The 17,760-nt window shown below is 38.8% G+C and overlaps 1 protein-coding gene and 1 non-coding gene across 19 annotated transcripts in view; both read left to right on the top strand.

The window, feature by feature from the left end:
- PPP3CC (protein phosphatase 3 catalytic subunit gamma) overlaps window positions 1-17,760 on the top strand; it is an 81,256-nt gene that overhangs the window by 35,597 nt on the left and 27,899 nt on the right. For 14 of the 18 annotated variants that reach the window (XR_015170001.1, XR_015170000.1, XR_015170005.1 and 11 more), the window contains exons 4-6: window positions 5,341-5,452; window positions 13,005-13,150; window positions 15,782-15,921. Coding sequence is in view for 11 of the 18 variants with exons in the window: in XM_086416231.1 (XP_086272357.1) it covers window positions 5,341-5,452; window positions 13,005-13,150; window positions 15,782-15,921 (398 nt within the window). In the remaining 7 variants the exon portion in view is untranslated. The remainder of the gene's footprint in view (window positions 1-5,340; window positions 5,453-13,004; window positions 13,151-15,781; window positions 15,922-17,760) is intronic. The other 4 variants (XR_015170004.1, XR_015170003.1, XR_015170002.1 and 1 more) reach the window with 1 other exon arrangement.
- On the top strand, window positions 10,320-10,468 carry LOC147367321 (small nucleolar RNA SNORA62/SNORA6 family). The gene has a single exon (XR_015132198.1). It is a non-coding gene; the product is annotated as a small nucleolar RNA SNORA62/SNORA6 family (small nucleolar RNA).

A 17,760-nucleotide genomic window follows, 5' to 3' on the forward strand; every position in this document is an offset into this window, starting at 1 on the left:
AATTTTTTATCAATGTGCTTGATAAACATGAATGTTATGTTTGTCAAACAGGAAAATAAGGTAATGGAGCCCTGATGACAATTTTTTGTTATAAATAGTCATTTTTTGGGGTAGAAAAATTGGGAAATGCAGAATCTAACAAAAACATTTATAAATGAAATAATTACTGTTACTATTTTGTTATATTTCCTTGCATTTTTTTCTCCTTTTACATGTATATACAATTTTCAAAGAAAGTTGAGATTGTTTTGTACGTTCTCTTTTGTAATCATTTCCCCCTCCTGAACGTTGTGTTGAGAACACTTTTCTCTGTCATTAAAATTTCTCTAAAAACGTGATCAGCGGCATAAATACCATAATTTATTTCACCATTCCTCTTTGGATAATTCAGTTTGTAGCAGGTACTGCTTATTGTCTACTTTTTCTCTTCCTATTCCTTACTAGCAAAGTCCTTGTTTTGTTCAAAAAATGGGATTGGGGGTTCAGGGAGAACTTTCAATGCTGGGGAGGGAAAGCCCTTATCCCAGCCCAAGGGGATGAATTCTTCTGGCTGGTTTGAGCCAGTCGTGGCAGTCCACTCCCTGGTACTAGGTGGTTAGTCTAAGTAAACATGGGATCCTCTTTTACCCAGTAGTATATAAAGAGATCTTTTGATAATCATGACCTTTCTTTGTTGTGTACAAAAAATCATAAAATTGTATCCTGATCTATAGTACAAGGGAATAAAACTTGAAATTAGGGGCCAAGAAGTATACCAACCGAATTACATTGTAGAGTGGATGTGCATTGTGCTTTTTATAGCTCATTACTTCAGAAAGGTTAGTTGGTCATTTCAGAAGGCAGAAATAAGGACCAAATAAATCCAAAGGTATATCACGTTCTTGGAAAGGTAAGTATAGAAAAGAGAAAGTGCTTTCTATGTTTATATATGAATTTAATCTAATTTTTCCTTGGAATATTGTGAAAGTTGGTATGTTGCAAATGGAAGTCAGGCCCCAAAAGGGAAAAGCTATCTAATTATATTTGTATGTGTCTGTGTGTTTACATTTTATAATGGTTGTTTTGCATTATCTTCCTTAAAACATACACATATTTTGATCTAACAATTTCACTTTTTGTGAAATTATACTACAGATATAATTATGTACAATGACATGAATGGTTTGTCACATAAAGTTCTACTTGGCGAGCTACAGTCATGGGGTCGCAAAGAGTCAGACATGACTAAGCAACTTAGCACACAGGCATGCAAAGCATCCTGCAACAAAGAATTGTTTATGTTAATAGTACATAAGTTGAGAGACATTGTTATCATTCTGGGGATGTGAAGATAAACAAGCATAACCAAGTCCTTTCTTGTGTTTTCTAGTAAGAGAGACAGCATCTTTATATTTGTTTAGTGTCCATGAAAATCAAGTCAGGGTAAAGGACTAAAGGGGACAGGAGTAGCTCATTTGGGGCTTCCCTGGTAGCTCTGATGGTAAAGAATCCACCTGCAATGCAGGAGACCCACATTCGATCGCTGGGTCAGGAAGTTCTGGAGAAAGGAATGGCTGCCCACTCCAATACTCTTGCCTGGAGAATCCCATGGACACAGGAACCTGACAGGCTACAGTCCAGGGAGTCACAAAGAGTTGGACGTGACTAAGCAACTAACCGGAGAAGGCAATGGCAACCCACTCCAGTACTCTTTGCCTGGAAAATCCCATGGATGGAGGAGCCTGGTAGGCTGCAGTCCATGGGGTCGCTAAGAGTCAGACACGACTGAGCGACTTCACTTTCACTTTTCACTTTCATGCATTGGAGAAAGAACTGGCAACCCACTCCAGTGTTCTTGCCTGGAGAATCCCAGGGACGGGGGAGCCTGGTGGGCTGCCGTCTAGGGGTCGCACAGAGTCGGACACGATTGAATCGACTTAGCAGCAAGCAGCAGCAAGCAACTAACACTTTCACTTTCAATTTAGTTGGAGGTCAGGGAAGTTCTACTTGAAGAGGTAACATTTGAATAGAAAATGTGAATGACCTGAGAGAATGAGCCACCCGTAAATAGAGGTGGGGCGAGTACCTTCCAGGCAGAGGCCAAGTAGAGCTCTGAGGAAGGAACGAGCCTAAGACAGCTCAGGAACAGAAGCAAGGTCAGCGTGGCTAGACAAAATGAGTAAGGGGACAATGTGGATGGTGCATCAGAGAGATAGGCAGGGGTTGCATGATGTCAGGCTTTGCAAACCATGGTAGAGTTTGGGTTTTATTCTGAACGCAATGAAAATCCTCTAGAGCTTTTTTTGTTTATATGCTTTTTGTTTTTTAAGCATGGCAGTGATAAAACTTCCATTCATGTTTTAGAACAGTTACTCTAGCTATTATGTGGTAGACTGACTCTAGGAGCCCAAGAGTGGGTTCAGGGAGACTGGTTAGAAGTCTCATTCAGGAATCAATAGGCAGAAGATGCTGGTGAATTAGTAGAGGACTCAGAGAAGTGTCTGGATTCAGAATTTTGATGTCTTTCCTTTTAGGAGGTAGGAAATCTTGGTTGAATTCAGCCCTTCAGGTCATGGCATATGTATTGCTAGTTTTTCCTAAAAAGTCCCTCTACTGGTTTTTTTTTTTTTAATCTGTGACCTCTATTTTCCTTACTCCCTCTCCCAAGTGTACACTTTTGTGTTGTATTTGGTATATACCTCAGGATACATATATTAATTATATAACTTTTTAGCATATAACGTTTTTGAGGAAAAAATATTTTTTAGTTTTGCATAAATATATGGTGCTGTTCAGTCATTCTCAAACTCTTCGCAGGCATCATAATTACCCGGAGGGTTTTTTCAAAAACAAATTGCTAGACCCCACCCCAAAATTTCTGATTTTTTTAGGTCTGGGGTAGACCCTGGGAATCTCTGTATTCTAACAAGCTTCTGTTGATTTTGGTTTTCATGTATCATTATGTTTTACAGATCTATATGGGTTTCTGTCTATTCCATTGTATTCCGTAGTATAACATCTATGACATTTTAGTTCTCGTTCTCAATGGTGGACAGGTTGGTTGACTCCAGTTTCTTTTTATAATGAACACTGTTGTGAGGAACACCCTTGTATAAATCCATTTATGGTCCCATGTTTTATTAGTAGTTCCTCTATGGCTTTCCCTAGTGGCTCAGTGGTAAAAAATCTGTCTGCTAATGCAGAAGACACGGGTTTAATCTCTGGGTCAGGAAGATCCCCTGAAGCAAGAAATGGCAATCCACTCCAGTATTCTTGCCTGGAGAATCCTGTGGACAAAGAAGCCTGGGGGGCTACAGTCAATGGGGTCACAAAAGAGTCGGACGTGACTGAGCAAGTCAACAGCAACGAAAAACAAAATGATGTATGAATAAGACTGGGATTGCTAGGGAAAAGGGTATGACCCATACATGAATTGAGTATTTCAGATCACTCTTTAGAATAGCTGTAACAGTCTATATGCCTACTAGCAACACCTAAGAATTCATGTTCTCTTTCCAGAATTTGGTTTTATCTCATTTTCTAACATTTACCAAAATGATGGGTATATTGTTGCTTCAATTAATATTTCTTTGATTACTAGTGCAATTAAACATCTTCTAATGTACTAGCCATTGTACCCATACGATCCACTGTTAAGAGTTTCTTATATGATCTTTCAGAGATAGGTTAAACATATACAGATATATTTATATATGTTTTAAAAATAAATGTATGCCACTTCTCTTATATCTTAAATTTTTATGTATGCATGGATTCAGTTCAGTTCAGTCATTCAGACGTGTCCGACTCTTTATGACCCCATGGACTGCAGCACACCAGACTTCCCTGTCCATCACCAACTCCTGGAGCTTGGATTTACGTGGATTAATACGTGGATTAATTTCTGACCATTTTGTTCCACTGGTATATTTATTTACATATGTGCCAGGACCACTGTTTTAATTTAGAAATTGTACAGTATGTCTTAACACTCTTTTTCAGTGTTTTTCTGGCTGTTTCCTGGCTATTCATGCATGTTTATTTTTTCATATAAATTTAATTATCAACTCATCTAATTCCATAGAATAGCTTGTGGTATTTCTATTGGAAATGCAATGAGTTTATAAACTTGGAAGAACTATATTCTTTTAATGCTGAATCATCCTATCCAAAAACAGGGAAAGTCTATTTGTTCATATCTCCTTTTGTGTCTTTCAGGAGTGTTTTTTCAAGTTATTCCTGGTTTGAGTTTTGCATATTTCTTGTTAAGTTTATTCTTATGTGTTTAATCTTCTTTACTGCTGTTGTAAATGGAGTTTTGTCTACCACTGCATCCTACATATTGTTTGTATATATGAAGGCTACTACTGGTTTCATATGTTGATTTTATATCCTTCCATGTTACTGGACTTTTTTGTTATTTTAGTTAGTTGTGTCATTGATTTTTCTGGAGTTTATCAGGTATGATACTATATTATCTTCAAATAGGAACAGTTTTATTTTTACTCATTCTTAAGCCTCTCATTGACTTCTTTTGTGGAATTCAGCTGACTAATACCTCTAGTACAGTGTTGAATAGTAGTGGTGATAGTCCATATCCTTTTCTTGTTCCTGATTTAGTGGAAATGTCTCTAGTGTTTCTCCACTAAATAAAATATAAGTTTTAGGACTAAGGTTGGAGAAGGCAATGGCACCCCACTCCAGTACTCTTGCCTGGAAAATCCCATGGACAGAGGAGCCTGGTAGGCTGCAGTCCATGAGGTCGCTAGGAGTCGGACACGACTGAGCGACTTCAGTTTCGCTCTTCACTTTCACGCATTGGAGAAGGAAATGGCAACCCACTCCAGTGTTCTTGCCTGGAGAATCCCAGGGACGGGGGAGCCTGGTGGGCTGCCGTCTATGGGGTCACACAGAGTTGGACACGACTGAAGTGACTTAGCAGCAGCAGCAGGACTAAGGTATGTGTGTGGGTGGCCTTATCATAGAGATCTAGATGTTTGGATAGAACATGGGAACAGAAAGTAAGAAGAGGTTTCTGTGAAGGCTACTCTCCTATGTTCTTTCAAGCGTTAGGGCAGAGAATTCCTTGGTGGTCCAATGGTTGGCACTCTGTGCTTCCACTTCATGGGGCTGGGCTCAATCCCTGGTCTGGAACAGAGATCCTGCATGCCACACAGTGAGGCCAAAACAAAAACAAAAAAAAAAGAATTCTAGAGCGACAGCAGCAGGTCACACTCAAAAGATGGATTCCTCATGTTTTGTCTTGGGAATAGCAATGAGATATGCCATTACAGCAAGTCATTTCAACTTGTATAAATCGTGATCAAAAATAAAAATTTTATCCTTATGTTTGTCTTGTAGTGTGTGCTGTATTTATGGAGTTTAAAGATCAATCATCCCAAAACATTGTTTCTGCTTCGAGGAAATCATGAATGCAGGCATCTTACAGAATATTTTACCTTCAAACAGGAATGTAAGTATAATCATTTCTTACACATATATATAATCACAGAACTTTTTAGAAGTTATGCTTTAGCTTGTCCCAAAGCAAATTAAACACAAAGAAAAGAAACTAATGGACCTCAAATACTTCCTGTTCTGTTTTGTTCTTGTTTTGTTTCATTTTCTAGTGAGAACCTAGGTTCCACTATTTAAGACACTTGTTTTAAAAAATAACTTTTGAGTTTCCCCCATGGGAATATTTGGAAAGCATTAAAAAGTCCAAAGATATAAATTGTCCACACAATTACATCACTTAAAATTAGTAACTATTAGCTCACTATTTCAGAGAAGACAATGGCACCTGACTCCAGTACTCTTACCTGGACAATCCCATGGACAGAGGAGCCTGGTAGGCTGTGGTCCATGGGGTTGCTAAGAATCGGACATGACTGAGTGACTTCATTTCGCTTTTCACTTTCATGCATTGGAGAAGGAAATGGCAACCCACTCCAGTGTTCTTGCCTGGAGAATCCCAGGGACTGGGGAACCTGGTGGGCTGCCATCTATGGGGTCACACGGACTCGACTGAAACGACTTAGCAGCAGCAGCTCACTATTTGAGACACAGATTTCTATTCTGTCTATATAAAAACCTATCCTGAAATAGTTCAGATCTATACACACATATATACATACATGCACACACACAGCCGTCCCTTGATGTCCCCAAGGATTTGCTCCAGGATTGCCGCAGATACCAAAATCTGCAGATTATCAAGTTCCTTATGTAAAGTGGGGTAATGTTTCCAAATAACTTCCATACATGCTCCTGTATGTGTGTGCTAAGTCACTTCAGTCATGTGTAACTCTTTGCAACCCCATGGACTGTAACCTGCCAGACTCCTTTGTCCATGGAATTCTCCAGGCAAGGATATTGCAGTGGGTAGCCATTCCCTTTTCCAAGGGGTTCTTCTCTACCCAGGGATTGAACCTGGGTCTCCCGAATTGCAGGCAGATTCTTTACCACCTGGGCTACCAGGGAAGCAAATGTCAGTAAGGAGCTGCTTAAATAAGGGATAATACATCTGAAAAATGGAATGCTAGGCAACTGTTGTAAGATCAAGGTGGATATAGATGTCCTGATATGAAGAGATGTTCAAATCTGTTGTTAGGTGACCAAAGCCATTTGCAGAACATGTATAGTGTGATTGCCTCTGTAAATTACAAACATGTAAGGTGCAGAAATAATTGATCACAATGATTACCTGTGGGGAGTTAGATCAGGAAAATTAGTACTTTTAATTGTTTGTCTTGCCCTAGACTCCTTGAATGAGCTTTTCATCACGGCTATGTAGTACTCTTAATATTATAAAAAGGTTTTAAACTGGTAACTTTCAAATTATCTAACTTTAAAGATTTAAAGTTAAATCTTTAGCTTTTTAAAGCATCTCAGGTGGCTCTGTAGCACACCGCCAGTTAAGAACACCTGTTACAGAGGCTTGGCACACATCTACTGTTTGTCACTTGAGAACCACTCCATTAAGTGATTGAAAAATTGGAAATATTTTGCACTGTTTTTCTAAGCCAAATGTTAAAGTGGTTCTCATTATGTCTCTATTTCTTTACCTGGGAAAATAAACAATTCATATTAAGCAATTCACAAAGGCCCTGGAATGCCCAATATTTAGTAATATACAAGAAATGAAGAAAGAGGTGTATGGATGCCTTTGAATTAAGATTCAGGGTTTTTTAGGTAAATCTAATTTTTCCTCTGTTTTGTTCAGAGTTTTTTTTGATGAGTATACTTGGTTTAAGGCTATTTTTTAGCAGATACAACAATAGTTTTGGGAAACACTTTGAGTGTGTCATTTTGCACAGAATTTCTTATCTCAGGTTTTTATTTACTTTTCACATGCTTTAATTTTTTAGTTAAACCACATTTTTTTCTCTCATCTACCAACATACTCCTGTTTCATTCTAACGCTGCATCTGAAATGTAAATAAATCTTTGAATAAACACACAAATTCAAGTACAGTTTCAATTTTTTTTCCTATATAAGGAAAGAGCATGTGTACTGCTTTGCACAAGTGTTTTTACTGATAAGCTGATCTTTCTTATAGAGACACCGTGGCATTTAGAATCAGTACTTATAATTACGGCCAAGTGATGCTTAGTTCCAAATTTTGCAGCTGCAGTCTTGTTAATATTTCCAAAAGGGGCAGGTGGAGGCTTTTATTATATCAGGTTTTTAAGTGCTTTATATTGCAGATATTTTTAAAATTTCTTTCAAATCCAGAGATAAGTTTTTCAAAGATAATTTGAGTAGCAAAGTATCACAGTTAATTTTTGACATATTATTTATCTTTGCAAAAACATTTCTTTATTGCTATAATATTTAGAAAGCAAGTAACCTAGTGGTTTTATGATTCCATCTCATAGCTCTAGGTTCAAATTTCTAAGTAAATTAATTTCTTTTTTCCAGGGGCCCTTTTTTGATGTGTAGTTAAACATTTATTAAAATTACAGGACGTTCCAGAAACTCCTATAATTTTGCTAATGAAAATAGTACTGTTATGACAAGTTGATTTTTTTTAATAAACAAATATTGTTTGCCATTGTTCATTACTTACATAAGCATTATTTACAGTAGCAAGAGATTGGTGTCCTTAGATTGTGTTATATCCATAAAGTGAAATATTATATAGATATTTAAAAATTACAAAGCTCTTCATATAATGATGTGGCATGATCTCCAGAATATGTTTTTAAGTCCAAAAAAGCAGGAATTCCCTGATGGGCCAGTGGTTAGGACTCCATGCTTTCACTGCTGAGAGGCTGAGTTCCATCCCTGGTCAGGAGACTAAGATGCAACATGCCACATATTACAACCAGGAGAAAAAGGTCCAAAGAGCAAGTGAAAACAGTGTACATATGCTGCTGCTGCTGCTGAGTCACGTCAGTCGTGTACATATGCTGCATTTATGTAAAAAACAAAAGGCTGTTGTGAGAGGGAAATACACATATTTGCATGTATATGCCTCAAATATCTTATAAAGACACCCAGAAAACTAGTTGCCTAAAGGAGGGGAAAGACACACTAATTTTGAGCCTTTTTTTTAAACCTATTACCTTTAAAAAAAAAAAAAAAAGAAAGCAAATAAAAATTAAAACAAATATATATAACCACTGTTTAGAGCAATTCATGGTTTTTTGCAAATAGTGTTGACTCTCAAAATTACTTTGAAAGAATATTGATGAGAATTTTGTTTCGTTCATGTTCTGTTATGGATACTGGTTAGAACTTGTTATCAGTGTGATCCTGTGACCGAGGTGCGCGTTTGCTTCATTATGGGATGTACCTTACAATTTATCATGAAAATAAAACACTCAGGTCAGCTCATTTAACCTTCGGTAACTATATATCTGGCGCTTTATATTCTCCTACTAAATATTTAACTTAAAGACTGGAAGGAGTATGGCGTCATGTTAAGAGCATGAACAGGTTCAAGTTCTAGTTCCGTTACTTACTAGTTGCAGCTTTGGACAAGTGAGCCCAGTTTCCTCAACTTTTTAATGAAGTCAGTGATAGTACCTACTTCATAGAGTTTCTCTGAGGATAAAATAAGGTAATTTTATTGGTTAACACTTACTGGGACTCCCCTGGTGATTCAGGGTCTGAGACTCTGTGCTCCCAATGCATAGGGGCCTGGGTTCAATCAGGGAACTAGATCCTGCATGCCATAGCTAAAAATCCTGCATGCCACAATGAAGCTCAAATATCCTGCATGCTGTAACTAAGACCTGGTGTGGCCCAATAAATAAGTAAATATTAAAAAAAAAAACAAAAACAAACTTACATAGTACTGACTTTGTGCCACACATTTTTCAGAGCATTTTACGTATGTGAATTCACTTGATCCTCACAGCAACCTTGTAATGTAGGTGGGTATTATTATTAGGCCCAAATTATAGATGAGAAGATGAAGACACAGAGTTAAGTAATTGTCCAAAGTACTATTACTAATAGGTGGTGGAGCTGAGGTTTGAGTCCAGGTAGTCAGGTTCCAGACTCCACTGTGTTTAAGATGGCACAGGAACATTGTGAGCCTTCAACAAATTTTAATAAAGATAATATAAATAAAGATATATAATGTAGATATAATAAAAATAATATAATAAATATTACTATACAAAAATTATATATCCATTATAGAAAATGCAGTTAAACTAAGTCATCTTCAGTCTAACCGCTCAGAAAAGAAGAATTGGTGTTTACATACCTATTCAAAAACTTGAAGAACATAAAAATGATAACATTCTGTAACTCATATTTTGGTTGTGTGCTTAGTTTGATTCGTGACTTCCTCTTTCAATTTACAAAATGAGTTAAGACACTGTATTTCTTTCTTCAGACTTGGCATTCTTCTGGAAATAGGCTAAGGAATTATTCTGAGTCATTCTTACAGTTGAAAGGCAGTTTATTGGTGTAAAATGGTGTTTGGAGCATGAACTAATAAGTAATTAAAATCCCTGCCTGTATACACCCTTCGGACTCTTACAAAGGAATTGCTTATTGATGTTGGCAACACGGAGAACTCTGGCTCCATGGATTTACAAGAGAAAAAGTAAATCACTGGCCACAAATGAAAGGCTTTTTTTTTCCTTGCCTTTTTTTCCTTCAAAACTTTTTATGGCTGTTACTGGGTCTACTTTTGAAATAGCCAAAGGTGTAGTGTTCAGATGCAAAGGAGAATAGAAGGATGTAATTGCAAGCAGATACAAAGATGTAGAAGACATGGCTCTTGTTAACTTGGATGTTGTAATAGAGTCAGCATATAATGTGAAATGGATTTTAATTACCTTTGTGGTAATACAGAATTCTTTAAAAGTCTCTAAAGACCGCACATTGTTAGAGCTTGGGGTTGAGGCCGCTGGCCGGTGAACTCTCAAGTGTAGGTAGTGTGCTACACGAGCGGCAAGTTTTCGCTAACGCCACAAGGGTCTCTGGCCCAATGAGTGGAGTTGGATAGTAATACTTGCTACAAAAGTATGATTCTAAGGAGAGGTGAAAACATTTTAAAGATAGCCTTTTTCTTTTTCTCTTGAATATTCCTAACTCTTCAGGCAGTACTTGACTTTTCTGTTTTCTCAGCTCATGTATCCTGCTCTGAGATCCTGAAAAAGGTGGGTTACCTATGGTTCAAATTGGTCGTTTGTCACTGATCTCAAACCTGGCTACACGTAAGAATGGGGCAGAGGTTTTCTTTTATTTCTACCAATATTCAGGCACTGGCCCCATTTTGTTGAGTGGAGTCTTAATTAAACCCAGTTAGTTAATTCCAGTGGCAGACAAGATTAAGAACCAGAGATAGAGAACAGTCTTGGTATAAACTTTCATTTTTGTTTTAATTGGAGTACAGTTTTAAGTGTTGTGTTAGTTTCTGCTGTGCTATAAACACTTTCAGACTAACAGACACGTCTGCTCACGTGGTACCAAGGGACCTAGATGATGAGGGGACAGGTTAGGTGGAGTGGGGGGTGCTTATTGTTCGGGGTTTGCCAAGTGTCGCTTTAACCTGGCGCTCTTGCAGAAAAAAAAAACAACAACAACAACAACAACAAAAAAAGTCTCTAAAGGAACCCACAGACTCCCTTAATGTCCTCAAATCCTAATCGGTATTGTCAGTAAAGGGACAGTATCCACCTTCAGGGATGAAGAGTGGTCCACTGGTTTACACCTTCCCTTCAGGAATCTCTCTCCAGTCATTCCTGCCACCGAGGAATTGCACTCTGACCCACATCTGGACCCATCACCCTGCATTTTATTCCCCAAAGCCTTGCCAGGACCAGGCTCTGATACTTGAACTCTGATACTTTTTCAAAAGCATGGAGGTTAGAGGAAGGCACTAAACACAGAAATAATTACCAGCTGGATAGTCTGACTCACTTGCTATAGCATTGCTGTCTGGGCCCTGTTAGGCTTTGTGTCATCTTCATGAAATCATGGAAGAGGAGAAGGAGCTCACAGTTCTGTAGGGCTGCCTGCTTGTACAACTTCTGGCCGTGTCTACCAATATGCACCTCCTAGCATATTGGGTTTTTGAACCCAAGGCCAAAGAAGATGTTCCCTCTGTCTTTAAACTAAAGCCATCTTCCAACTTTTTATTGTTTAGTTGCTCAGTCATGTCCAACTCTTTGTAAGCCCATGGACTGTAGCCCACCAGGCTCTTCTTTCCAGGGAATTCTCCAGGCAAGAATACTGGAGTGGGTTGCTATGTTCTTCTCCAGGGGATCTTCCTGACCCAGGGACTGAACCTGCATCTCCCTCATTGCAGGAGGATTCTTTACCATCTGAGCCACCAGGGAAGCCCTCTTCCAACTTTTCAACTATTACCTGTTCTTTCATGACCTCTCATGACCTCAACTATTATATATCATGACTAGATAACTCTCAGCCCATTGGAGTATTTTTGTTGCTGTTCTGTAGCCTCAAAAACAACCACCACGTTAAAATACAGTTCACTAAGATGAACATTTTTACCTAAAAGAGCATAGGACATAATTTGCTTAAAGTCCTTAAAAATCCTGAGCAAAAATATTATTGACATTTTATTGATGACTCCTAAAATTTCAGTTTCTATTTATATATTTTCAACACCACCAGAAAGGCTTTTTAGAACCAACAAAATTCTCAGACTCACGAGAGACCATGGGGCATGGGTGCTTGGCATCCATCCTAAACAGCACAACCCAGGAAGGCAGCGCCAGGTATCCATTTTCAGGGAGCAGTCCTCTTGGGAGTACAGAGTACATGCCTCAGTCCAGAGGTTTCTTGCCTCTTGCCTTCGCTTTCCCCAGTCTGCTCCTAGTCACAGCGCAGGTGCAAGGAAACAGTATCCACACTGGACAGATTAGGCAGCCACCCTGCCTTAGAAACCTCATGCATCACAAGTGCCAGCATCACTTGTGAAAGCTTTATTGGCATAGCTTTCAGGGTCCCACCAGGGACATACCTCATGAGTCACCGAACTCAGAGATGCCCAAAGCTGTAGCTTCCACCAGGTAATGGGTGGGTTTCTCAGGGGGTACAGTGGTAAAGAACCCACCTGCCAATGCGGGAAATGTGGGTTTGTTCCCTGGGTCTGGAGGATCCCCTGGGGAAAGAAATGGCAACCGACTCCAGTATTCTTGCCTGCGAAATCCCATGGACAGAAGAGCCTGGGAGGTATAGACCATGGGGTCAGAAAGAGTCGGACATGACTAGCAACTGAGCACTGAGGTGATTGGGTAATTTTTACCATAAACATCGTTGCCTAATGACACAGCTGATTACATTCACTTTATCAGGTTTCCAAGACAACAGAACTAGAAACTTAATCCAAGGTCACACTTGTCTTTAGAAAAAGATGGAGATTTTGTCTGCCCTTTATCCACAACTTTTCAGAAATATCTTTATAAAGATGATTTTTTTTTTAAATTTGCCTGCATTAAATGGCTTTGGAGTAGCTTTATAATCATCTGGCCTGTATCCTTTCTCAGGTATGATAAATTCTGTTTCTCTTCCTTTGTTTTTCCTTTAATAGGTCGAATCAAATATTCTGAACAGGTGTACGATGCGTGTATGGAAACATTTGACTGTCTTCCTCTTGCTGCCCTCTTAAACCAGCAGTTTCTGTGTGTACATGGAGGAATGTCACCTGAAATTACTTGTTTAGATGACATTCGGAAAGTAAGTAAGCATTCGTTAGTCTCGTGGAGTAAATATGCTTTTAATTTCGTCTTTTATTGCAGTTAACTAATATGTCTTTATTGCTGAAAAAATTAAATATGGATAACTAAAAGTAAGAAAAACAAATCACCAGTGATCTTTTATTGGGCAGCAGCTTCTATTAACATCTTTCCTGTGTATCTTCCAGTAAATGTCTAATTTTTAACAGAACCTGGCTTTTACAAACTAGAAACATAACATATTTTGAGTATAGTCCTGAAACTTTAAATTATGTTGCAATAAGGAAGGAAGGGATGACAGAAGATAAGATGGTTGGATGGCATCACGGACTCAATGGACGTGAGTTTGCAGTCCATGCAGTCACAAAGAGTCAGACATGACTGAGTGACTGAACTGAAGGAAGGAAGAAAACCAGGGTTCTAATCCCTTTTCTGCCATTAATTATGTGATAGTGAAGTGAAAGTGTTAGTCACTCAGTTGTGTCTGACTATGAGCCAATGGACTGTAGCTCAACAGGTTTCTCTGTTCATGGAATTCTCCAGGCAAGAATACTGGAGTGGGTAGCCATTCCCTACTCCAGGGGATCTTCCTGACCCAGGGATTGAACCTGGTTTACCTGTATCGCAGGCAGATTCTTTACCATCCGAGCTTCCAGGGAAGCCCCCATTAATTGTGCAACCCATAGCAAATCACTTAACCTCTTAGATTTTCTTCTCTGTAAAATGAGGAAGTTGAAATGAATAGGCTGAGGACTCTTCAGCTGTGAAATTCATTGACTTTGACTTTTTAGACGATAGAGTTTAATTGCTACACTTGCCTTAGTTGGTAATCATGATTTTCAGGATTGTGTATCTTCATGACTGAAAAAAGGCAGTCAGTCTTTTCCAATTATGTTGCTCTGCATCATCGCCTTCTCTCCCCTGCCTTTGCATTCTCTTGTTGTTTAGTTGCTAAGTCATGTCTGACTCTTTGCAAACCTGTGGACTGTAGCCCACTAGGCTCCTCTGTCCATGGGATTTGCCAGTCAAGAATACTGGAGTGAGTTGCCATTTCCTCCTCCAGGGAATCTTCACGACCCAGGGAGCAAGCCGGCATCTCCTGCATTGGCAGGAAGATTCTTTATCACTGAGCCACAGGGAAGCCCCACAACAGAATATTATGAATAGCTATATACCAACAAATAGGGCAACCTAAAAGAAACAGACAAATTTTTAGAATCATACAAACTTCCAAGACGGAACCATGAAGAGAGGTATTCTCTTACCTCTCTTACACAGGTATGGAAACTAAAAAATTTTCTGTTTGGAAAACTATTTTCTCTGACTTAAAGTTACTATTCTCAGGGTAAGAGGGTAGTAACAATGCACAGCCTTTTCTGCTGCCTTGTTATTAAATAAACAGCTGGTAGAGAATCTTCCTGCAATGCAGGAGACTCCAGTTCAATTCCTTGGTCAGGAAGATCTGCTGGAGAAGGGATAGGGTACCCACTCCAATATTCTTGGGCTTTCTTGATAGCTCAGCTGGTAAAGAATCTGCCTGCAATGTGGGAGACCTGGTATTCAACCCCTGGGTTGGGAAGATCCCTGGAAAAGGGAATGGCTACCCACTCTAATATTCTGGCCTGGAGAATTCCATGAGCTATATATAGTCCATGGGGCCACAAAGAGTTGGACATCCTGAGCAACTTTCACTTCCAGTGTTTTACATAGTGAATCTCAAATTTTACAATTCTAAATCAGTTGTGTTAATAAAAAGCTCCCCTTTCATTTAGTAGGGGTCCTTTTCTTGGCATTCAGCTCGCCTAGTTGCTTGGTGCATGTGGTTTCTTTTGTTTCTTTGTTTTCATTTGTTAACTAAAGCACCAGTGATTAGAGGCTTCAGTTAATAACTTACGGTGAAATGCCTCCACTGCAGAGAATGGAAAGGATGAAACCTTTTGCAAAAATCCCCCCCAGAACTAGCATTCTTTAAAATAAATCTCCACCGGAATGAGATAAACAGTGAACAGAGCCACTGAAAAACCCTTGCTGCTCTCATGGTAACCTGGACTCACCTAGGCAATTGAAATAAACATTACAGAGTCTTTCTCATAAATAGTATGTTTCTATAGTGATGGACTTCACATTCAAATTAAATGAGCACCATTTTTAAGATGAGGATGTAAGGGGGTCCTTTTCTACCATAGGGATATAGATATTAATTAAAATTTATTACCAAAAACTAGTAAAAACTATGCATGTAAATTTATTAAATGTTCATTTTCATACTAAAGGAAAATTCTTTAGGGGTTACCACCCACTCTCCTATTACAGTCTTATGATTGGAAGGGTCTTTTTTGACTTCTACCAGGGCTTCCCCGGTGACTGAGCAGTAAAGAATGTGTCTGCAATGCAGGAAACTAAAGAGACGAGGGTTCAGTCCCTGGGTCGGGAGATCCCCAGATGGAGGGCATGGCAACCCACTCCAGTGTTCTTGCTGGGAAATCCCATGGACAAAGGAACCTGGCGGGCTACAGTCCATGGGGTCATAAAGAGTCGGACATGGCAGAAGCGACTGAACATGCACATACAGTTTCCAAAAGCTCTTTTGCTTTCATGATTTCTCTTCTTTTGGCTTTTGCATGTCTTCTAGTTAGACAGGTTTAAAGAACCTCCAGCCTTTGGGCCAGTGTGTGACCTGCTTTGGTCTGATCCCTCCGAGGATTATGGCAATGAAAAGACCTTGGAACACTATACCCACAACACTGTCCGAGGGTGCTCTTATTTTTACAGGTAAGCTAATCCTCAGTTAAGATTAGATGGGGAAATAATGGAAACAGTGAGACACTTTATTTTGGGGGGCTCCAAAATCACTGCAGATGGTGACTGCAGCCATGAAATTAAAAGACACTTGTTCCCTTGGAAGAAAAGCTATGACCAACCTAGACAGCATATTAAAAAGCAGAGACATTACTTTGCCAACAAAGGTCCATGTAGTCAAAGCTATGATTTTTCCAGTAGTCATGTATGGATGTGAGATTTGGACTATAAAGAAAGCTGAGCACTGAAGAATTGATGCTTTTGAACTATGGTGTTGGAGAAGACTTGAGAGTCCCTTGGACTGCAAGGAGATCAAACCAGTCAATTCCAAAGGAAATCAGTCCTAAATATTCATTGGAAGGACTGATGTTGAAGCTGAAACTCCAATACTTTGGCCACCTATCAAAGAACTGACTCATTGGAAAAGCCTCTGATGCTGGGAAAGATTGAAGGCGGGAGGAGAAGGGGATGACAGAGGATGAGATGGTTGAATGTCATCACCGACTTGATGGATGAGAGTTTGAGCAGGCTCTGGGAGTTGGTGATGGACAGGGAAGCTTGGCGTGCTGCAGTCCATGGGATCACAAAGAGTTGCACAAGACTGAGTGAGTGAACTGAACTGAATCCTCAGAAAATTACTTAATATACTTTATGAAAATATTTTTAATTGCATATTTGGCATCTTGAATCTGTGTCATTCAGGGACATCTACTTAATTTTTTGCTTAATAAAAGGAAGAAAACGCTTTTCTTCCTTTGCTTGTTTTGTTTTTTATACTTTATTAAGTGTTATGCCCTAATAGGTGTAATATACCAAACACAATTGAACACACTATCTTGTAGTGCTTAAGTGTTGTTGTCTGACTCTACATGATCTAGATTATTTGTTCCCAAACATCGTATATTGGATTCTTGAAAAATAAAGATTTCTTGGCTCTTCTTTCAGAGATTCTGGTTCAGTAAGCCTGTGACAAGGGAGTCCTGTTATTTTTTAAAAAGCGCTCTAGCTTTTGAAACTGCTGGTATTGGCAAAGATATAAAAAGAACAGGACATTGTGAACTAAGCCCAGGACATTTCCTGGAAGTTGATTGTTGTCTTAAATCTCCCATGTGAGCTTTCACTGTGCTTTGCCACTCCAAACTAGGGAGGTTCAGGGAAGTTTGAAGCCTACTTTTTTTTTTAATTCCAATATTTTATTCCAATAAATAATATCTGTATTTAGTAACCTGGAAATCTCTGATAATTGTTAAGATAATGCATTCATTAAATGAAATCTACACACAAAAAGAAACCTCAGTTTTGCCATAGTTTTAACATTCTTCTAAGTAACTTTTTCATTCTATTCTGCCAACTTTAGCAGTGACTAATATGATGGAATCATTTAAATTTTTACTTCTCTTTACATTGCTTAAAATAAAGAACATAAAGCTTTTTATCTTTAGGAGAATATAAATTGGTACAGTTTCTATGACAGTCAGCTTGACAATATCTCTCAATTATAAATGGCCTTGGCCTTTATTCCAGAATTTCTACTTCTAAAATGTAATCCTTTGGCTATTATCATTCATGATCTTCGATCCTCATTATTCATGAATTCTGCTTTGCAAATCTGCCTGCTTGTTTTTATTTGTAACCCCAGAGTCAGTAGTCTCAGCAATTCCAGTCACTCACAGACATTCATGTGTACAGAGCAATGGAAAATTTGGGTCACCCGTTGCATGTTCCCACTGAGGTTGAAGGCACAGTTGCTCTGCCTTCTTATTTCAACTCTCACACTGTAAGCAAGTATTTTTTCCTGTGCTCTATTTAGTG

This window comes from Bos grunniens, chromosome 8, assembly GCF_055505025.1.
Source record: "Bos grunniens cultivar Pamir isolate PY7600 chromosome 8, Bosgru_T2T1.0, whole genome shotgun sequence".
Taxonomy (NCBI): domain Eukaryota; kingdom Metazoa; phylum Chordata; class Mammalia; order Artiodactyla; family Bovidae; genus Bos; species Bos grunniens.